Source organism: Vanessa tameamea, chromosome 14 (genome assembly GCF_037043105.1).
Source record: "Vanessa tameamea isolate UH-Manoa-2023 chromosome 14, ilVanTame1 primary haplotype, whole genome shotgun sequence".
Classification (NCBI taxonomy): domain Eukaryota; kingdom Metazoa; phylum Arthropoda; class Insecta; order Lepidoptera; family Nymphalidae; genus Vanessa; species Vanessa tameamea.
Genome location: NC_087322.1, coordinates 11,891,497 through 11,916,141, shown reverse-complemented (window position 1 = coordinate 11,916,141; position 24,645 = coordinate 11,891,497). Strand labels below are relative to the sequence as shown.

The following is a 24,645-nucleotide window of genomic DNA, read 5'->3' as shown; positions in this document are numbered from 1 at the left end:
GATTTTTCCTGAACGCATACATCTTAACCGATGATTGAATGTTCAAAACCCAGGCAAGCACCACTGAATTTTCATGTGTTTAATTTGCCACATGTGAGTCCAAGTCGGATTGAAGCAACGTGGTGGCATATGTTCCTAACCTTCTCCTCAAAGGGATAGGAGGCCTTAGCCCAGCAGTGGGAAATTTACAGGCTGTACATTTGATGATAAAGGTAAATTTTACAAGATTCAATATTGCATTGATAATTAACTATTAAAGCAACATTGACTACGATATGTGAGAAAATAATACCCTTCTCACTGAATTTCGGCCACGATGGTTAAGTTATTTAAATGCATTAGTTTGTCCGTAAACAAAGACTCCTATTTTTCAGACACACATAATTCGACGAGGCGATATTTTAGTAGTGCCAAGCTCTTGACTTCACTTTAAGACTCGGGAGTGCAATACTACCTATATTATTTTAAATTATCATTATATGTGCAAGTAACGTAAAAACAAATAGATTAACGCTTGAATAAGAGATTCGTGAGAAAAAAATAATTGGTGCATTCCTGAATATAAGACAAAAATAGTTGACTTTTGGAGGGTGGGTATTTTGTAAGGATTATCTTTTAATTTTAAGGGAGTTACTTTAATGTTCAACGGCATCCAATCGATCTGATCCATATGTGTAAGTATGAAATAGATATAATTTTTGGCAAACCAATTATATAAACGAGTATGTTCATAGACGTTTCTGGAATTAAACACACGTGTTGCACTGAATTCGCACTCGGCCCAGCGAAGCGATATATCATGTAAGTGACTAAGGAAAAATCATAACTATTTCGTCACTGACATTTTCAAACATCGGTCCCAGAAAACATTTAAGTGGAAGAATCTGGTAAACGCCTTAGAAGATTCATGTACAGATTTTGTATTCTGGCTTCGAGCCAAATGCGAACAAAAGAGCAATTTCCGACATAACTACCGAAAAGGATTCGTGCAGACGAATACGAATTGCAACTTGTACAATGCGAAATGAGCAGCAACGTTGAACGAGAATGCAGACTAATTTATGCTAGTCATATGTCTGCCATATATGTTTTAATATTTCAAAAATAACAGAGACAAAGAATGACGCTCAAGACCGTGCAAAGTGGAGTATACTTAGTCCGAAGGCAGACCCTGGCAATAGCAGGGATTAATAAATGCCAGGGAGAAGAAGAAGAAGAAAAAGCTTTCACGTTAAATTAAAAAACTAACACTGATTCGAAATGTAAATAATATCGAGAAGAACCAGTTACAAACTCAGCTCTTAATCTTTTTTGTATAATAATTTGTATATCATGTCATGAAAATCAACGATGACTAACTCCATGTATTTTTACAATCAATATACCTAATCTTTTATTGATTAAATCTAAATTGATTGATTGTAAACTTTAAGTATTTAACAAATTAGAAGAAATCAAAGAAACGCTGAAACTCTGACACGCTGAAAGTTGTCAATGAAATAAATTCAGTAAACCGAATATTCATTTTAAAATTGAATGGAATAATTTCGCTTTGACAACAATTGAAAGAAATAATTTCATAATAGTTTATAAATAAGCTAAATCATAAGTTTATGTCTCAGTAAAATGCTTAAGCATCGTGTAAATTTTTTTTCCCATCGTCTGGCTCCGCGCCAAAGTTTGCCGAGTAAAATTATTCCTCTTTTTAGGTTTTAGTGATGTCGTTGTCATCTGAGTGAGGCAGTTTTGTTCTCCTATTTTTTAATGCTTATTAACGATGTTTAATCTCGATTTCGTTTGTGTTTAGTTTGCTTAATTGGGTCTCGATCGAAAAATGCAAATTATCTTTGGTTTATCTTTTATCGTCCTATATTTATTTGTTTCAGCGTTCATGTTTATCACGCCATGGAATATTACAGTAGGGATTTTTATTTTGTTATTTTTGTCAATAATTCAATCACAACTCTTCAATAGACTTAAACTATGTAGCCACGCTATTCGTTGGTCTGAAAAATTATAGACAAATACCCAAATTTCGTCAAATGTACAATTATTTGTCAAGAGTGCGGATGGAATATATTAATATATGCTAACTAAAAATATGTCTCTTGATTCAAAAATAAATTCACTAAATTATTTTAAATATTAGGTCAGCCTTTTAATCTATAAAGTGTATAAAAAATCCATTCTCTAATGGATGTTAAGTAAATATGTGCTCGACCAATCACATTAGTATTTGAGATGGATACTACTATAAATAAAACACAATAGAAGTCGGATTCCAGCCCCGTTGGCGTATAAGAGGCTTAAATCACCGATGCCCCGGAGGCTAGACCAACCTTGGCTGAAGAGCCGGGTCTTGGCACGATGCCAAGCGGAATATTGGTTTTCCATCGTCAAGCACTTTTCTTTTATCAAATAATATTTATTTTATGAGCTAGCAAAATGTTTTTACAGCCTAATAGATATATTTCACAATAAATATATATATAAATAAATAGTGTTTAGTTCAAACTAAGCAATAATAAAATAAGATGTTGGCTTGATTTCTTCGTGGTATACTTAGGTTATGATTTGATTCCGACTTCAATTCAGTGCGTGACGTAAAATTAATTTCTTTTAATATTTAAAATTTCGTTATTTCGTTATATCATGATGTTCCAATTTTAATTTTCCAAAAACGCAGTCAAAGTCCTTTTTAATTTAGAAGGATTACATAATATACTTAATAATTCTCAAATATATATATCTCGTACGAAAAGTAATGCTATAGACCCGATAATAACCGGTGAGTGAAAGTCAATGGGATTATAATTATCTTTAAAATGATAACTTCTATCATTTCTTCGACTGCTATAAGATCTAACTTCTACAAAATACTATTGTGTGAACGTAACTTTATTCTTCTACAAGTGTCATCTGCTATCGGAGGTAAAACATTGGGGGTTTATTTACCGCTATTCTTAACACTGACCTTGAGCTAATATTGAACCATTAGCAATGGTTCTTTGACTGTTTCTTCTATATATTTATTTAAATATATTCCTTTTTCTTTTGTTTCCCATTGATCCGTCATTATATTATCCCACTTACCGAGCATATTAAATCCATTGATGCCAAATAATGCAGCATCTCCCTGACCTCCAGGGAAGACATATAGGGTTGGGTGGCTGAAGCGAATGTTGCCAACCACGTCGCTGGAGACCAGCAGCTGTTCCAGACTTGCTGGCACTACGTAAGGGTCGAGGTATGCTGTTGAAAAAAAGAAATATATATTAATGAGATTACAATTTTGATTTACAAATTCTTTCAATATTTGGCATCCTATTATTTATATATGTAGGAAATATTTTTTTATTTACTATAGGAACAATTTGTTATCTGTCCAAAATACAATGTATATACATATTATCGGTTTGTAAATACATGCTGTCCCAAGGTTGGTGGCGCATTGGCGATATACTTCTTATAGCGCCAATGTCTATGGACATTGGTGACTATAAGGCCGGCTACCTACCGATTATAAAAAAGTTAATAAAGTATATACACATATGCACAATAACCTGTATATTCTATATAATAGCCCATGATAAAAAATAAATAACAAAATACTAAAAGCAATTGTCGTAAAAAGTATAAATTTGTAGTGAGTAAAATAAAATAATTATTTAGTTTCAATTAAAGTGCCACACGATACAGCTTTCGATAAAGTAAATTAAACTCAGTCGTTATAAAAACAAATTTAATTGAATCTCCCGATCAGTTGAAATAATTAAATTGAAACAAATTGTGAACGATGAACGAATATAATAATAATGAACTTATGTTTACGCAATGTGCCACCAACTATACGATCAGAGATTTTAATATGTCCATTGGCCCTTCACCTCAAAGGGAGAAGTCTTATTTCCGGAGTGAGATATTTAAAGGCCGTTGCTATACTTTTATTTGTCAACTAGCGACCCGCCCTGGCTTCGCACGGGTGCAGTGCTGATACTAAACATACTACAGAATGTATTTATATACAACGTTCACAGCTTCTTTGTCATTAGACGATACAAACCGCTAAGTCCCTGAATTTTAATTCTGTAATATCTTCAAAAATATTCATTTAAACATGCATGCTCGGTTATTTCTCGTAAAAAGTGAAACATAAAAGATATTTATTATGAGTTATCCCTAAGAGATAGATATATACCATCTAAGACTATTATGTAGACCTTTTTAAGGGGTACAATACTGTGGTACACTAGTTTGATCTGTCTCATAGAGTTCAATCAGCGTTTGCAATATAAGCGCAAAAAATGTGTTAATTTACGACATCACATTAGAAACCTCTACAATCAGTATTTATCTTCTATATTATGCATGTATTATACATATAAACCTTACTCTTGAATTACACTATATATTAAATCGCATCAAAATCCGTTTCATAGTTTTAAAAATCTAAGCATACTCAGGGACAGACAGACAGCGGGAAGCGACTTTGTTTTATACTATGTCGTGATACTGACTCACTCGCTCTTTAGAACAGAATACTAACCAACTTCTATACAAAGTCCTACGGGTAATATTTTGAATATTTCATAATATAACATAATGTAAAATTTTCGAGCGCCTTATCTTTCCTTTGGGATTAATTTGTAAAACACTACCGTTTTAATGTTTCATCGTTATAGGAGAATATTTTCAGACATTTACCGAGATAAAATTAAACTCGAGAGGGCGTTCTTTTATTGTGCCACCCGCAAATAAATTTAGATTAAGATAATGCATTCGTAAGACAATTTTATTTCGAAATGTAAGTGAAATTTTCTTTGAAATATTGTATTTTTACTGAGTATTTTCTTATTCATATTATTATATTATTTATAATTATTATCATACCTAGATTTTGATTAAAAAAAAAAAGTTTTTGTTCACTAATCACCTCAAACTCGAGCTCATTAATTACATAGATAAGCCGAAAAAAAAAAAATCTCTTGCCTTTACTTACAAAGTTTATATACATATATAGATATTTAAACAGTTTAAAATAGGCTTAAGATATGTTTACTGTCGATTTTAGGAAGTGACGAATTATTTATTATTAAATGATCATTCATCATCATCATGAATATCACATATTTTAAATTTATTATTTAGAATGCTAAGTAAATATTTTGAAATGGATAAGATCATAACAGAATACAATTTCTATCCACAACTAATTTAATAGGACGATTAATATTTGAATTACAACAGACACCGATGTTTATATAACATCGCTTCAAATACGTACATATAGTCTTAATCTGAGCTGAATTCATTTAAAATATCAATTCTTTTTTTTTACCGAATCGTTAATTTTCATCTTAATACGTTAGCTAGAAAAGTCACGTCGTATTAACTTCAAGTTTCACGTGATAATTGGAAAATTTGCTGTGTTAGATAGTAATTGGAGCTGAAATATTGCAAGCCCATTGATTAAATTGCCCTAGAAGGGTCGAGCTGATGGGCTTCCTGTTCTATTAGGTCACATGTGCGGGCAAGTTTGTTTAGATAGTTTCAGTAAAAGCCAATCAGTAACATAGTTCTAAAACTAACACGGAATGTTTTGTACGAGTAAAAATTTTAACGATGCTTTTAACCAAATATGAATTTAAGGATAGTAGTGTGTGACTTTTATTGATTTTTATATTTACCTCTTGTAAAAACAGCGTTATCTAGAAATAATTAACTATTGTATTAAAATCTTGAAAGGTTGAAACGCAGGGGTCGTATTTTGGGTCAAAAATTAGGTTTGGAAATTAAAATTTGCGGGGTAGGTATCTAAAACTTTATATAAAACTGTATACTAAAAATTTAATAAATCTATTATATTTTCGCAGTAATTATATTTTAATCAACTATTTTCTAATAACAACATTAACAACTGAAAATAGCAATGAAACCCGCGGCACTTTATTGGCTTTTACTCTAGTGATGTAAGTTAATTGGTTAAATTATTTATGACGTTACAATGCCGTGTATTTAAAATATTATATTTTTTTTATATCTTCAACTAAATTGTTACTAATATTAATAACTACCTCGACTCCCATAATAGTTTATTTCTTCGAAGTACCTAAGTAATAGTACATATACTAAGTGACTACGGACATGCCTTAATTTCATAAGCGTACAATCAAACGATATTTTACCAGTAATGAAGATGTATACAAATATTATAATGCAATTAGTATCGCACCGAGCGGTATCGATTTCTCCGCTCGCTCTCAACGTCCATACATCTAACCGTATGGACCACGCCTTTTTGCAAGCATTTATTTAACGTCACATGTACATACGTACGAATTATAGTACATTTTTACATGTAGGCACAATCTTACAATTTAATTTAACAATCGTTCCAGAGATCCACCCAATTAGATACTGGTGACATTTCAAAGATTTGTATAATTTAATTTAATAAAATGTTGTTTTTTAGTTAATATTCTTGATTTTAAGTTTGTATGTATTTTGATACTAATAGAATAATAAACAGTAGGTACGTGAGAATTATACAAACTATACAAATTTGCATTATTAGGTTATAATGATATTATAGCATATTTTCCAGAGAAGTTAAGATTTGTTTATTCAAATATAAAATGTTAAATCGTGAATCATAAATTATAAGCCACAGAGTTTTCTAGCATAAACGAACAATAAAACAGACGCAATTGTTTCAAAACTTGTGTGACTAAATGCTTTAAAATGTTTATTGGCACGGAAAAAACTCATGTCTCTTAAGCCATTTCAGTGAAATGTACCGAGTCATTAAGTTCGCTCGGAGATGAGCTTATTCAGAAGGAATTAATCGTATTGTTTCGTTAAAACGTTCGTTATTTTAAAGTACAGTTGTTTCGAACGAACTGTTCTCGTGATATTCGATACATTAATGGAGTGTCTTTTGATTGCACACGGGATTTTGTTCTTCTAGAAAAATTGTGAAAGATTTTGTACATTTGATATATATTTCTACTTTAATTAATTAAAATAAGTTACGCTACCGATAATATCCTTCTTGAAGCTGTAACATTTAAAATATTCCATAATATACAGATCCTAGAGTCTGAAAATTTATCAAAAGCAAAAAACATTAACATAATTATTGCTAAGATAAAAATAGTAGGAGCACCATTGTTATTTAAACCAAATTGTTTAGGTTCAAATTGACATGGTAATTTGCTAACGAACGCAATGATATACAGAAAGCTTTTAATGAAGTCCAAAATTAAATATTACACACTCATTAAACCGAGCGTCGGTTAGTTAAAAAGTTACTTTGATGAAATTACTGGAATATTACATAGGTACGTTTAAAGTGCCATTACCATTATGTATCAGACAATTTACATTTATTTTATTCCTTTGTACAATCATGTACCTACTTTTAATATATAATTAATATTTAAAAAAAATTACAACGTCTCTAAGATCTAAGGGCTATAAATTTTTAAGAATTTTCATATCATTAAAAACGCTTTTAAAATTAAAGAGAGACTTTGATTATTCTGATTTAAATTTCTCTATTTTTTATCTGATGCCTTACAAAACTAAAACATTTCGTTTAGCATTTAAATGAGTTTTCGCTTCATGTCTGTAATTTGTACTGCTATTGGAACGCTTCAGGCGCTTGTAGGCGTCTAACTTTGCAACAGAAACTCGAGACGACAAATTAACTGTGCGGAATTTGTAATTTCACGTACGTAAGTTAGTGACATTTCCAACAATGACATCGTATTTGAGTAGTATAGTTAGCCTTGTTATAGAAGTTTCTTATTGGGATGGAACTTGAGTTTTAGTTGCAGTAGAATAATTCTGACATGAATATACGCCAATTAATATATTTTATCTCGAGAATTCAGAAGTTTGTATGTTAAAACTAAAATACAAGTATTTCGCAATTATATTTTGGTTATAGAAAATGTGTTCCTACAAAATAATTTAAATTTAATAAGCATTAATTGAAAACAATATTTATGTATTTAAAACTATTTACTACAAGAAAGACGTTTCTCTTAAGTCAAAAACACATTTTTAGAATTAATGTATGGCTGGCTTATTGTAATTATTTTTTTTAAGTTGATGTCAGTATACCCGTCTCGGCTTACACGGGTAGAATGGGCGTCATAAAACGTGAAATTATACGTTTATGGTGGTTTGCGCAAGTAATACTCGCCATTTGCATGTTTCTCCTACACTTTCAACAATAACCGTTATATTTAAGTCAATTTGCACAAAAGCTTAACGAATTAAAAACTTAAAATATACCTAAAAACCGCATCGAAATCGGTTCGGTAGTTTTTTGAGGTTAACGCGTTCAGTAAGACAGACAGACGCAGTTGGTTATATGTAGATCAGATCTTTAATAGTATTGGAAATAGCACACATAGATCAGTCAAGATGTGCACTAGATTCAATAGTTACTTCTATTCAAGTTGTTGTACAAGCGGCCTCATTAGTTTTGAATATCGGAATAGTACCGAGTTATGCTCGAAACTTTAGGTAAATTGTGTTATTCATATTCAAAATAGCAAAACACGAGAGGAACAGTAGTTAAAATGTATTTGACGAATGAGACACTAGACTTCGTGTTTGGTTTACTTGATTGGAACACAAGCGATTATAACATAATAACTAAGACTAAGAAAATAACAGCTTGAATTGTAAATAAAAATGTATATGATATTTGAATGTTAAAAATATGTTCAGTTAGAACAAGAGCTTGAAATGTCAGAATATTGACTATAGTGATTATACAATTTATAGCATATACGTATCAAAATGGCGTATCACTGTCTGTCTGTATTTCACGTGTTAGATACTAAGTGGTTTCTTACAGAATTGCACTGCAGCTCACTTAGTATTGCAAGATGTCCGGTTTCATAATATGTACTGCTTGTATGTTTGTATTCAGAAAAAAATATATTTAAAAAAAGGCTTTTTAGGAGTTACACTTTATATACGCAGCGCCTTCAGAGCGAATGAAGCAATACTAATGTAACTAAAATGATTAAAGTTGGTAAAGTTATAATAAACGATGTCCGGTTTTTGAAAAATAATATTTGGTCAATAAGATCAATGTCCGGCGTTTTAAACGCTAAGTCAGGTTTTTGTTGTTTAATCTTAAAACAGACAAAATTATCAATTAAGATTTCGTTACAGGTGTTCAACGACACCTCTCGTTTTTTAATTAGTAAGTTTTTACTTTCGTTGCATTAATTATTTATTTAAATACATCGGTTTTCGAGGAACACCGTCAAGTTATTTTGGGACATCAAAAGCAGCGATAAATTTAAGCGTCGAAGTTTTGTCTGTTTTTGATCACGAAAGTCTAATAAAACCTGTTCGACATTTATTATTCTCCCGTACTTAAATGTCAGTGTATTTACATTTCAAGATCATATTTTCGCTCCAAGTTTGTTACTTTAATAGGTATACTTAAAGTTCAAAACTATAATCGAATTCTTTAATTTTTAGATAATTTTGACTTTAAAAACAATTATCGGACAACACTGCACAACACTAATGTTTACGAATAAAACAGATAGATGCCACTTGTAACCATGTAACCATATATATAAAATATCTTCCCAATGCACTATATACAACAAATAGCGAATCTTGCCATCGCGATTTAGAAATGTCAAAGATTTGACATTACGCCATCTAGTTTTCGGAAGTAACAATAAACTAATTTATAACAAACACAATAATTATAATTAAATTTATACATGATATACAGTGTTTAGTGTTGTTATTTGTACTTACTGATAAAATCCTTGATGGCTTGAGAGCCAGAGTCGAGTATATCGGTGGGGTTGATTCTAATCTTGCAGTGTTTGACGAATGGCGTATCAAGTAGCTTCTGCCACTCGCCACCGCCGGTCGAGCAGTGTATATCGATGGAGATCGAGTTTTCATATGCGCGGATAACGCGCTGAACTTCGTTCTCTTGGTAAGCGTCAGTAAAGTCGGATAGGGAAAATGTCCCATCCTGAAACAAAACGCACATTTGGAAACCAAAACAATGCAAATAACATCCTGTGATAAGGTCTATGATTCTAGTAATTTTGATAGCAATTAATCCCTTGTAATCGTTAAAGATTATCTGACATTCAATATTTTATTACAAATATTATCGATTTGGAAGATTTAGGTCCAATTAAACAGCCCACTTGTTAAGTCACTTGTGCCTGAAAAAAAAATCAGAAACAACAGAAAAAAATACTCGCAACAAAAATATATTTAACGTAAAAGACGTTTTGAGGACGTAGTTAGTCCCAAAGGCAAAGTTAAATATAGATTATTTAATTTTGCATAAAACCAGAGACAGTACAAAATTACAGGGCAGATTGAAATGGGTTTATATTAGATTAGATTAGATTAGAAAAAGGAAGGGTGAAGAGAAAGTGTTGGGTAAGACACAAACCCTTAATTAATGGAGACCAATGTAAAAATCCTATAGTCATTGTTCTTAAAAAAGCTCTTGAATTAGAATTAGATGAATAATTTAAATCCAAGAGATTTTTATTTTGATAAAAATTTAAAACAACTTATAAACTTACAATTAAGAATTATTTAGGAATCTAAATGAGTCTACTTGAAGTCCAAGTTTCTTTAAAAATTTTTATGAAAAGAGCCGATTCGTTTGTATTTTCTCTGTTACTTTGATTTTTATTTTCTACGATATTAACCGTCAAATTGTCAATTTAAATATCGTTAAGAGAATGAAAATTTAAAAATTTCGAAAACGTTACATTTTCCGGATAAATCAGTGTCATATAATTTCAATCCGTTAATGTCACGTTGCAGCGGAGCGGAAATTAAACGCCGGTAACGAGTTTTGCTTGCTGATGAAAAAACTATAACGTGTATTATATAATATTGTGTTTATATAGTAATAAGAACGTCAATTTTTAATTAATGAAAACGTATTTATGAAAACATCAGATATGAAGGTTATATATATTTTTGCAGTAGAATATCCGATATCCGTAATTTCCATTTGTGCAAACTGAATTCGTCTTGGCATTTGGTGGAAATTGTTTTACGTCATGTAGTTTATGTCTACGTACCTGCATAATCCATGATCCATTGCCGGCAAATGTGTATCCAGCGTGGATAAGATGTCTGTGTCTAGTGAACGAGCTAAGCAGGTTCCTCATGCACTGCATTAGCGTGTTCATCTGTGGGTGAATCAGGATCTCCGTCACGAGGTTCTCGGACGCGAACTGGATCAATCTTTCGCCTGGAAATAAAATTAGTATTAATCAAAGTTATTAAAAGTGTATTTTAATTAAGGTTGATGAAGTCTCTTGTTCCTATTAGTCAAATTAGTCCCAATTATTTAAAATTAAGTATTACGTTTTCCGTTCAATCCTATAATGTAAATTCATGATCGCATTATGCTCTGTCTGAAATTAGATTTATTGGTCTTTCTTCTTTCTATTTTTTGTAATGAAATCAGGAAAACTGTAGATTTTTTAAAGTTATATTATTTCTAAAAACTTTTTGAAATATAATTACAAATATTATAGTAAATAAAAAACCCAATTATGTTTGCAAAGAAGAAGGGAAGACTAAAAAACAAATCCAGCCAAGAGAACGAGGGACGCCAGATGATCTTACTCGGCGTAAAATACAAAATGGCCATCTCGACCTTGTCTGCGTAAACAAAACTAATGACACTAAACCACGCCCGGATATCGACTCGTTTATCTCCATCACACTCAGTTAAGCGGAAAATGTAAGAAATGTACAAAAAAGGGAAAATATAAAATATTCTCTTGAGCAATAGTTTTTTGGGGTAACACCGTAATATATCTTATCATCAGGATCATTTTTGTTTACTGTTGAATTTGGCGCTTAAGAATCTTAAGAAACATAGTAATTTATTTTTAATTATTTATTAAATAATTACCGCTATAAAATAACAAAAGGCGAGTTTTATTCATAAAATTAAGTAAGGACATTTGAGGACATAACGCGTCATTAGGTAAATTTCACAACTCCAAGGGAATGCGACGAAAAAGCTTGACATAATATAAAATAGAGGAGGGGATTTTTTAATGCCCTCGAGCGACCTTGACCTTTTTAAGAAGGGCAAATATAATTACGGCCCTTTGTTCGCGGCTCTCAGTTGTTACACCTAAAGCAAGGAATTACTCTTTCAGATGCTTAATTCTTTATCTTTGCAAATTGTTACAAGCGGATCTTCGTTAAGTATTTGAGTAATAAACTTTTTAATATTATTGTGTAAATCTTTATCTAACCAAGAATGGTTTTTTTTTATAATTTTCTTGTTTATTATTTGGGTAACTTTATTTGTTTCAAGATCTTTGCGGACAATATTCAAGAAATTATACGTGAAGAGTTGCGCTCTGCAATAGATAACCAATGAAAAGAAGTTAAGAAAAAAATTACACAATCGTATATATTTCGTGATTATAAAATATAACACGGCAGATTTGATACTAAATTAATTAGTAGTTTTTACACGATGCAAGAATATACTATAAGATATTATATGCTGTTAAGAGTCAATCAAAACACGAAAATAAAGTCAGTTCAGAATGTAGTCAGTTGAATCTTACTGTGAATTTCATAAGTTAATTTATTTCTCAAATAAAATACGGAATCAGTTACTTGTAAGCTTAAACGATGTTTATATTTTTCAAATACTATGTAAACACAATGATTCCTTCCTATCCTTTACAAATAAAAACAAATATATAAAAAAGTTAATCTAATCTGTCATAAGCCCTTTTCATCCGAAACGTTCACTGACACTTCATTGATAAGCTTCCCTCAACAGTCCCATTCAACGACGATCGGATTAACGACACTTGAAAACAGAATGAATACCATGAATGGCTGACATAACGCTTGGAGAGGGAAGCTATTAATTCGTGAAGAAGCAAAGTGAACGATTTTAACTTTTTAATAAAAGATAAACACAAACTGATAGTGTTTTTAACGCTTCTGTTCTTATCTTTATTTAATGTCCTATTTAGGACTGGCGTTTAAAAAAAAATAATCAAATATCCAAATATAACATCCAGCAATTCAGTGGCCTCACTTAGCATACATTTATATAATAATAATCCTTTATGTTGAGTTTTACTAAAATAATTGGTTCTGCATTAAAATACAAATATTTTATTTTTATTAACAGTATTGTTTGAGTATTGACAACACTTGAAAAGTTTATGAATACGTCTTAAGGTTCGCTTGCTGGGAATGCATTTTTTCTTTTATATATAATAAAGTTTATTCATATATATGTAATTCTATATAAATTAATTGAAGATTGGAAACTTTATTCATATAGGTATTCGCAATCTCAATTTTTGTTTGTTATAAACGTATTTTATTGAACACTAAATGAGTATCTGAAGCAAATTTAGATAAATTATTAAACCCTTGAGTTGTTAGACTAGCCTGTTGGGAACCGCCTCCATATAAATTTCAAGCCTTGAATTGATATTAAAAGCAATAATAACGTAATTAATATTTCAAAAAACAAAAGCATATCAGCTGTGGCAAATTTTAAGGAATTAGTAATATTCCTATTTGACCCTCCAATTAGGCTTAAAGCTACGACGAAAAAGGTTAGTCCCGTAAACCATTGCGCATATTGACGCTTGAAATAATATATAACGATAATATTGCCATCAGTGTTCTGGTTTATAATCGCATGTCTCTTATATGACGCACCAACTGCTTTCAATATGACGCTCCTGCCCTCTCACGTCACGGTATCGATATCGTATCAATTGCAACGAAAAAACTATTTAGAATGAAATATTTCTCGTTTCTAGTGATCCATTTTTCATTAGGTATTTTCATTTTATTTATTCCATACACTACACACTACTACAGTAAAACGGTCGCCCGTGGCGTTTCAAAAGAAATTACTTAAAAAATATTCTCACAAAAATGTACCTCGCTACCGCGTCAGTTGTGACGCTCGATTGTGGCTTCGCGCCTTGACAAAATTTTTTACCCATTTTATTATGCCAGCGCACTCGAAAAATTATGTAGCTAGTTGGAAATTGCGAATTTTAATTTCTCTTTTCGTAATAAGTTGAGCATCTTGGGAACTTTTCTCTTTGCATTAGTTATTTAAATTAATTCAAAGAGACCCATCATTTCTGTATTTTAACTAAATAGTGAACTCAAGTGCAAATTGTAAAGTCCCACGTCTGGGCTAAGAACGTCCTCCGTTTTTAACGAGAAGCATCGGAGTTTATTCCACCACAATGATCGAATGATACACATGGAAAATTTTCATCCCAAATATGCTGGGTTCCCATCACCGTCAAGTATGGTATAATATACACAAATGAAGCACATGTACATTGTACATTTATGTCAGTTTGACACGCAAAAATCGTATAAGATTCTTGTGTTGTAACCACTATGCCATCTGGATGATTTAAATATTAAATAATTTACTCTTCCTCCTTTAAAGTTAGTACTAACTATATTTTAATAAATTGCTTATAAAATATATCCATTAGCTGAATTACTTTCATTATAAATTAAATTAATGTCTGTTGAATAAATATTATTAAAACTACCTGAAAAAGTTCACCTAAAATTCGAAATATATATTCATTTATATTGAATGTTATATTAGTTTCACAGTTCGTTACAAAATCATAATTCACTTTCAGCATAAAGCCGTGTTTTGGGAAACTTATTCAACTAGAAACTGAGATAAAACTCGATGTTGGAATGAAGCCAGTATTTGATAATAATTCATCTACAAATTAAAGTAGAGCTTATACGCAACGGAGTAAATATTCGATATGGATTAATAGTGATGGGATCGAATTGGATTTTTTTTAAGAGGAATATATTCTGATTTTAACGCTATTTGCTTTGACTATCAATATTAATCCGTACTCAGATGTTTCAATATATATGGTACTATTCTGATGATGTTCATATGGACCATTCCATAATATTAGGATTAAATAATTTAAAAAGTAAACTATTAACTAATATTTGGAAAATTTAACGAAAAAATTTTTTTTGATAAAACAATTTCATTTATGTAATGTTAGTGAGAGGCAGAGGAGTGGTACTTGAAACATCGTGATACCGATAGGTGAGCATCGTGCCGTTTGCCGTCACGGTATACGAATCGGTCTTAGCACCGAAGCGCATCAATAGATATAAAAAGTTGAAAAAGAAACCAATTCTAAGCTTGGGACACTTAGCAATGATAATAGATCTAGAGCTTATGTAAATTTAATCGTTCCTACAAAATCCCATTAAAATATTCCAAACTCAAAGCAATATTCTCCTCTTAAGCCTGAACCAGTAAGCCTAATCATAAATTAACTGATATGACAATTCAACGTTACTGAAACGTAATAATAATTTATGTTAAGCGTCGTTAAAACGAAATATGAGAGTTGGAGTGAATAATAATGATGTACACTATAAAATTCAATGATTTGTTAACTCCGAATGTCGTATTAGGAATACTTTTGTTGCGATGGTGCGACAGACTACTCACAAACTCATTTATATTACGCCACTGTTTTACTTGTTTTTAAATTATTATATTCTTTTAGCCGAGATGGCCCAGTGGTTAGAACGCGTGCGTCTTAACCGATGACTTCGGGTTCAAACCCAGGCAGGCACCACTGAATTTTCATGTGCTTAATTTGTGTTTATAATTCATCTCGTGCTCGGCGGTGAAGGAAAACATCGTGAGGAAACCTGCATGTGTCTAATTTCAACGAAATTCTGCCACATGTGTATTCCACCAACCCGCATTGGAGCAGCGTGGTGAAATATGCTCCATACCTTCTCCTCAAAGGGAGAGGAGGCCTTAGCCCAGCAGTGGGAAATTTACAGGCTGTTTATGTTTATGTTATTCTTTTAGAACTGGAAAAAGACACATATTTAAAACGTCATTCGTTGTCATTCACCTTGCTGTGTGATAAATTAGTCTAAATTAAATGCGTATATTATTTTTGGATCAATTAAATCAGAAACAGCGTTACTTTACCTAAATTTTGTAACAAAGAGAAACGATACTATAAGTATGGCAATTAATACGATTTTTTACAGTAATGGAATTTCAAAAATATCTTGAGGAAATCAGCATGTGTCGTATGGAGTACCTGCTATCAAATTTTATCAGCGTTATAGAATAAGCTCCACCTTTTCTTCTCAAGTTGAGCTTTTACTTTTCTTTAATATTTCTTCTAAAAATAATTGGTGATTTATATTAAATAGGAAAAGAATTTCCGCGTATTCTGTATCCTATCAACATTTTCTATCTAAGATACGACGTAGGTACCTTTTTCAATTTACACCACCTATTGAAACTGTGAAGGAAATTAATGGCGCTTTATATAGAAGGCGAGTCTAGAGTCTAAAAGATAAGAGAAACTAACATAGTTTCTCTTATATTTGTGTTAAGATCAATAGATGCCCGATGTTTCTGTGAATGATTTTGACATATTTTCAGGTATAGAAAATTATACTATAAATCTCATAATTTATGGGCAAAATTTGAATATCAAAAACAAAAGGCATCATCGCTAATCTAATATAAGCGCTTTGAGATAATATAAAAGTTCCAACACTTGACAAGAAAGCCATGACGTGAATTTTGTATCAGACACTTTGGCCTACATTTAGAGAAAGGTCCTCCTCTTATAGCTTGTATCGCTATAAAGATTTACTAGACTACCTACATTATTTATTACAGCGCTGTAGAATCGCTGATATTTTTATTTGATAATGAAGATTTATGGATTTCTTCTCATGGAATTATATCTAAAAAAATAGAGCGTCCGTATATTAAGACTAATTAAAATATATTTTAATTCCTTAAAAAGAGCTTGAAACTAAATCTTAGATTTAATTATACAAGATACATACCATATCTGGCTTCCTCCCCCTCGGGTGCCTGAGCCGAGAGGGTGGCCAGTTCTTTCTCCAGATCGACCTGGTGCTCGCCAGAATCCCATGACAGGAGCCCTGTAACAAAAGGTTGCATTAAAGTCTATTTCACCACGATAGCAGTGACTTCTCTTCATAACATTCTCTACCTCATTCTTTATTCATAACGAGAATTTTTATATTTGTAATCGCAAATTTAGTACAACTTCGATGGTTAATTAATTAAATCTTAATTCTTTTTTCAAATATTGGCCATTTGACTTTTGAAATGATTATTATATAACATATTTTTAATTTCTAGAACTTACAGATCTTTTTAAAAGAAGAGTTTTCATAGTTTCGTTTTGTTTTGAATAAAGGTGTCAATTTTCATCGACAAGGTTCTGAAAGTTCAGGTTATATTGGAATAAAAGTATATAAAATTACATATCCATTAAATTCAGAATCTAGAAATGAAACGATTAATTCCGGGAGTCATTAATAACAGGTACAGAAAATACTATTAGAATAGAATTTTCCACAACAATGACCTCAAATACGCTGTATGTCCACAAACAGCGCAAACAAACGTACAAAAGACTTGTGAACTGTGTACACGCGTTCCGAACACAATTTCCTTTATTACTTCCCGTGGTATCCCGGGGGGAAAAGTTACCCGGCAGCGAGTTCACTGCACTATTATATTAATAATCCGTCCAGTACATCGTATAGGAACTGAATAATGAAATAATTCTATTTCAAAACGTTCATATAGGTATTGATTTTCTATGATGAACGCCTGACTATCGTGACGATTTGCTAAAATTAGATCACGTCTCGCTTTACGTTAACTTAGTTTTAATAATAGTTTCGCTTAGTTTTAACAATTGTAATTAATACTTTATTAATGATATATTGTTGAGCTTCTGAAGAAAAATATAGTGGTCTTCCACTTCATTTAATTCATTCATTTCATAATCTTTTATTCGAAATATTTGTCATAGTAAAAACCTAAGTCGAATTACTTTCTGTATAGATGGAAGCATTGATTGTTTTATGTATAAGATTGTTTTAATAGAAGATTTAAATAGTTCATACATTGTTAATGATAATAAAAGAACTTACAGTTATAGTTTAATGTTAGTTTACAGCAAAGATTTTGAGATTATTTAGAAGATACGGAATATATTCTAGCATTCGTTTTACTTTTTTGTCCATGTTTTTCACATGACTCTTTATCAGATCAGTTTTTCGCCATCTGATTAGAGTTATTACATCTTATAAAGCGATGAGTCGCAAACATAACACAGTTTGCCATGGTTGAATTGGAATGTAAGGATCATTTACTTTATGAGTTTTCCCATTAACGTCAATGTTAAAATATCTCTTTCCGAATGTTTTACTGGACCGATAAAAAAATTAAATTTAACCAACGAAGCAATAGACGATGTATATATTACTGACCAATCAAATGTATTGCATTTTATTCTAGGTGTATTTCAAGAGTTTTATTTGAAGGTAGATGTAATTTCTTTGAAACTTTATTTCTAGGTTAGAATGGAACCAAGAGAGAGGTCAAGTGATAACTCTGTTACTACTCTAAGCATGTATTGTTCTAAGTTTGTATGATTCATAATATAGCAAGGCTTTTATAGAGATAGAATCTTGTTGAAAAATTTTAATAGTAATGCACTATTTCTGAAAGGCATCTATTGCAATAAATATGTTTGATAATTTGTACAAGAAAATAACTATTGGGGTCAATTATGTGAAAAATGTTAATAAGGGAATCTACCATCACTTTTTATCATATTTTTAATAATTGAGTATGCTGTGTTATTCTATAAAAAGGCCATGTTCACGTGTATATTATAAAATTATTGTATCATTGAAATTTCAATTCTATATAATAATTTTGGACTGTGAATTGGTAATGAGAGACTTCAGAAAAATAGAGAATTTTCGTGTATCTGTTACAGCTTTTACAGATTTATGTGAAAAGTGCTCTGGTCCTGAATTTAGTCTATAAATATACAAACCAAACTTTGTCGAACCAGAAGCTATAAGTTATACAAAGAAAGTTTCATATCAATATCAAGATATTGCGTGAGTGCTTTATAATGTTACGCAGCAGTACGAATCCGAATACTAAAAAAAATTATACTCCACATTAACGATTTTTGTAATTAGTAATATTCCCATATTCTCAAGTACAATAAATGAATCCGAGACAATAAAAACACAGCCTCCCATAATGAGAGTCAGTTTAGCAGTAATTAAAAGTTGCAAACATTTCTTTTCATTTTGAATGACCCGTTTTAATGTTCATTTTCTTTGTTTATAGGTCAGGGATTTGGAATTACTTTTTTTGTATTATTTCTGGATTTGATTGTTTATCTATTCAATAGATGTGCTTTAAGTAATAATAATTTATCTATATAATATTTTAAAAACAGAAGCAATTTTGTCTGTTTTCGTAGTTCTCACTGCTTAAGCGCTTAACTGATTTTGATGAAGTTAGGTCTAAATTTAGCTGTAAAATGAAGTATACGAATTTTTAAAATATCAATTCGAATATGGCTAAGGAAAACATTTTTAAGTATAAAAATAATATAAAATAAGAATATGTTAAATAAACCAATGTTATACTGATATTATACGAATTAAAATGCTAATTAGACGTAGGGAATAAAAACTACAAGAAATTGCGTGCTGCATAAATAGCTATGATTATTAAAAGTATATTTTATCAATATATGTTACAATCATTTATAGCTTCACGTGTTGAACTAAACTAAGTAAGAGCAGTAGGGAGAATACTTGCTGGGCTAATAATTCCTCTCCTTTCAAGAACTTTTGGGGTCTTGAAATAATCAAACTAACGATGCCAAAATGATTTGATTACTGTTACAGATGTGTTCGTAATTTTACTAATGTTAACACTTGGAGATGATTTAGAACAATTGCTATTCCATTATCTTGTATGATTTACGAGACCTATTTCAGTCGGAACCATTTTAAATCATTTGATATCAAAACGACGTTATAATATATTGCAAATTAGATAAGCGATTACTCAGTTTAATACCGTTGATATTATTGAGGTTATTCTTATGGTCTCTTGACCTGGTGTTTAAGTGACATTTGAAATGGAACAAGATGAAGAAAGTATACTTGAATTTTTTTTTTCAAAAATATATCCTAAGTATATAATAAGTATCAGTCGAATAGATTTAAGTTGACTTGATTAATTCGTTTAGAATTATGTAATATTAATTTCCAAAATGTTTGCTAATTAATTATAATTAATTTATGGTAGACGTGTGTGTGTGTGTGAGTGTGGAATGTACTAAGAAGAACATATAAAAGAAGTTGTCTATAGCATACTATTATGTTTGAATGTAGTATTGCAACTTCGGGAGCTTATGTCATATTTGATTCGGTAACCATTTCTCGTCAGTCCCTTTCTTTAGATTATGTATTGTGCCTTTTATCGATTAAGGTTATGATAGGACCCCACATATCGAAATGGATGGTTTCTAAACAATAAAGATGCAAAGAAACCCTATCGATTCAATATATAAGTTCATTTTTGGCTAAAACATTAGGATAATTTATATTTGATTGATCTGTTTCGGCAACTCCCTACAATTTTGTACCTGCTTTTCGTATCAGCTTAGTAGCAAACATTTTGGAAATTAATATTACATAATTCTAAACGAATTAATCAAGTCAACTTAAATCTATTCGACTGATACTTATTATTTCTTTAATACATTCCAATAGGCATGTTACTGAAGAAATCTAGATACCATTAAATTTACAAATAGAATAGACATTTCAAATAATACGATTTCAAACATTAGAATTAGCATGCTCATAAAACTTCGGTACATCAAAATGCATTGCAACACGAAGAGGTTTTTGCTATTCGTTTTCGTATTTACATAACGGCCTGACGTATCATCAAACAGTGGAAATTATTTTTGTAATTCGCGTGAATAACATAAGAATAAAAAACTATGAATTCTATGATCGCAGGTCACGGAAACGCAAATATTAACGTAAATGACTTCTGAATAAAAGTAATGTTGAAAACGGAATTGTTTGAAAATGTTTTAAATTTTTTGGTATTGCATATCATGAATTTGAATTAAAAAACCGTGTATTACAATGGTTCAAAGACCGGTAATGGGAAGTATAGACACTATTACGAAGCTTTTCGTGATTTATTAAATTTACGAGTAGTCCACCTGGAAAATTACTATCTTTTTCCATCACAGACGAATATGGACAAAATGAAATACAAACTAATTTTATCATCCACCTACTATAACATTTTAAAGCAAAAGCCACACCTCGTTGTAAAAGAAAAGCTTAGAGCTGATTACTATGTTACTTCAGTTTTATTATTTAGTTTTAGCACATTTACACATATGTTATTTAATTGCTAAAGCACTTTATTTTTTTTTTAATGTACTTTCGGCCAAAGGGCAGGAGGTTCTCCCGATGGAAAATTACTATCACAACCCATGGACCATGTCATGAAGGTGCGTGCACGAAAGAAATGAATTGGCTCAATTTTGGTTTATTTTGAAGTTGACTCTTTAAAACCCTAAATAGATATTTTCAATACAGAGTAATTATGAAAATAGGCAAAGTTTGTACCTGCGGGTTAAAATTCACTTATCATTTGTAATAAAACGTACATAAACAGTACATTGAAATAAAATCCTTCATCTTATCGATGCTAATATTTCACTCAACACGCCATTTCGTCTAATAGAGTGAGTCTAAATACAAAAATAACACGCAACTGGAAGTTACAATAATTAAGAATTAGACGAGTTATAGAGCACTAATTAATCTACACCAGGGAATTCTTCTACGAATTATTTCTGCTTATTGGCACGCTCCTTACCAATTTCGTGAACATAGGAAAGGTTGTGAGGGGGTTGGGTTTCATCGTCGTTTATGGTATTGACATTATATTTTGCTTCTGTTCGATAGTACTATAGACATAGACGCGTTGTCCGTACATTTGATATCTTGTGACAATTGAAAAAAAATGTTTGGAAGGATATTCTACTCGTTTGGTCAGATGTCAATTTGAAGATAATGTTTGAAGTAGGTTTTTGTTTTATATATTTTATGAGTTTTACTGTTATTAGTCGTTGAAGTTAATATGTAACGGATTTGAATTGGCTCTTTTTTATATTCATGAGTTTTTGAACAACTTTACATGATCGGGTTATATCTCTCAAATGAATAGATTTACTGCCCAACTCACCACGTTGTCTGTCTGTATAAATATTAGAGAAATAGTCATATGGACATTCGAAAGGCAGTGAACGACAATATTTTCAAAGGGGTGAGATTAGACGAAAGGCCGATAAACCCTGTTTAGGCTAATGAGGCCAAAGGTCGGACGCCTTTTAACACCCGACCTCTTTTAAAAGGCGACCTCTTTCACTCGTATGCGGATTTAATTCACTGTAACGCAAGCTTAATGAATAAATGGCGAAACTTTTTTTTTTTTTGTATGAATGCGGCAAACGGCTTCTCGTATTAAATGTGTGAATTCATTAATTTTCTTTGATTTTCAGTTTTTCTATTTTTCATTTTATAAAGTAAATTTTATACTTCTTGGGACAGCAAATATTTCAGAATAATTTACAAATCAGTTATTTTCAGATTTGTACACGATATACATTATCTATCTATAAATATAAGCTAATATATATATAAGCAAAAGCACTTGAATTAAAATCAAAATATACTTTGTTCAAGTAGACTGTTACAAGCACGTTTGAATCGTCACTTTACAGAACTGTATTAAATGCAAAGCTATCACCGGTTCGAAATGTAGATTCTACCGAGAAGAGCCGGTAAGAAACTTAGTAGTTACTCTTTTCCAACGTTTGAAATACAAAGTAATCAGTTAAATAACATTAAATTTAAATAATTATTGCCCGAAACTCGACAAGTATTAGCTCCAAGCTTTTTTTATAGTCTATATAATATTATGTTGAATAATATATCTTATTTATTAATGTTTTTTTTAACAAACGATTTCAATTTATACTATATAGGATTGATATGATATAGGATTTAGGCTATAGCCTATTTTCTTGTCATTCTGACTATCCTTAAGTTTCATTGACTGCAATCCAATCAAAGCATGCAATGAAAGTATGTCATATTTGTTATGAATTATTTAGATTTTATTTTTAAATACAAATAGAAACACCGGTATTGAAAACAGAGATGAATGTCCGTATAACCCAACAGTGATGGCAATCGATTGAACGGTATAGAAACTAATGTGCTGCAACACTATCTAGCGCTTAGTTTCAAAAAAGTGGAATAAAATACATACATACATACATACATACAGATATATATATACTAACTTCATTGCGATTGGTCAAACTGTGTCGAAATCTATTAATCACAAACATATATATATACCAACATATATTTATATACATACATAATAAGGTACATTTCTTACTATTATGTAACGTACCTTCGGTGAATCTATTCGGCTGAATTAAGCCTAATGTATTAGAGAAAGTTTGAAGACTAATTAGTTTTAATTAATATCGTAGGTAATTCTGGCTCAAGCTAGCGTTTATATAATATCACTTAAGGTAATTAGTTATTACGAGCATTTTGTGTTAGCGTTTAAGTTGCTCGTACTGAAAAAGTGAGGTCGTATTTTTTGTAATAAATAACAATTCAGTTTATCTGTTCAATCTATTTGGATCGAAATATAAAAACATTGTACCGAAACCTAATTATCTATGAAATTGTCTCACATCTACCTTTAGTGGATCATTAAATAACCTAGAGGTGGATTTTCAAATAATTCCCTGTCCGTTGCTTAATTTTACATGATGAATTGTATCGATCAAATTTCTGATGCAGTGAATCATATTCTCTTTGCCCATAACACGAGTAAAATATAAAAAAAATCTAATATGTCAGGTTCCATCCTCATTCAATTTTTAATGAACGGCAACACTGATGTATTTTCCGAAACGAAGCTCGCGGAGAATTGAATTATTCATAGCTGGATGTCACATGAAACAAAGATACTGTAACCAAATTTATATATATATTATGTACGATGTATTATTTAACTTTTTATGTACCTAAACTTGGGATTCATGATTTAGAGCATTTGTAGGATGAAATTTAAATTTGGAACAATAGTATAGCTACTTTTTTATATATTCAAATGTTTAATGAGTTGGTGGGTGACACGATTCAAAGATGCTCACACAGGCCCTACTACCAAGTAAAAATATTGTAATTTATGAGATATAGTTTGATCTTCATAGAATAGTTACGTGATCCAGCGTGATGTCGTCGATGTATATTTTAGTATAATTTTTTAATATTATGTTTAAGGTTTTCACTTAAACAAAAAGCGTCATAATATTTCATGTCAAAATTTCTTTTGTAAATCAATAAATTAAAATTCACGCTATTCAAATTACATTGAATGCGATCTATTTTACTATGATCGCGACCCTCCATGTTGGTACGCTTGTAATAGATTTTTTTTCTCTTTGAGAACTCTTTCCATTACCGGCATTAATGTTCTACACATGCATAAATCTCATTGTACGTCTGTACACAGCATGATGCTTGCACACATATAAAACTGAAACATATGAATATTAAATTTAATATATG

The 24,645-nt window shown here is 30.9% G+C and overlaps 2 protein-coding genes across 2 annotated transcripts in view; one reads left to right on the top strand and one right to left on the bottom strand.

Annotated features, from left to right (window-relative positions):
* Nucleotides 1–24,645, bottom strand: part of LOC113402187 (titin-like) — a 136,820-nt gene that overhangs the window by 41,982 nt on the left and 70,193 nt on the right. Inside the window, exons 2-5 of the mRNA XM_064217001.1 lie at nt 16,942–17,040; nt 11,109–11,281; nt 9,802–10,027; nt 3,094–3,252 (exon numbers count right to left, since the gene is read on the bottom strand). Coding sequence (XP_064073071.1) covers nt 3,094–3,252; nt 9,802–10,027; nt 11,109–11,281; nt 16,942–17,040 — 657 coding nt within the window. The remainder of the gene's footprint in view (nt 1–3,093; nt 3,253–9,801; nt 10,028–11,108; nt 11,282–16,941; nt 17,041–24,645) is intronic.
* LOC113395985 (sorting nexin-27) overlaps nt 1–24,645 on the top strand; it is a 174,791-nt gene that overhangs the window by 108,575 nt on the left and 41,571 nt on the right. The gene's annotated exons all lie outside the window — the stretch shown is intronic.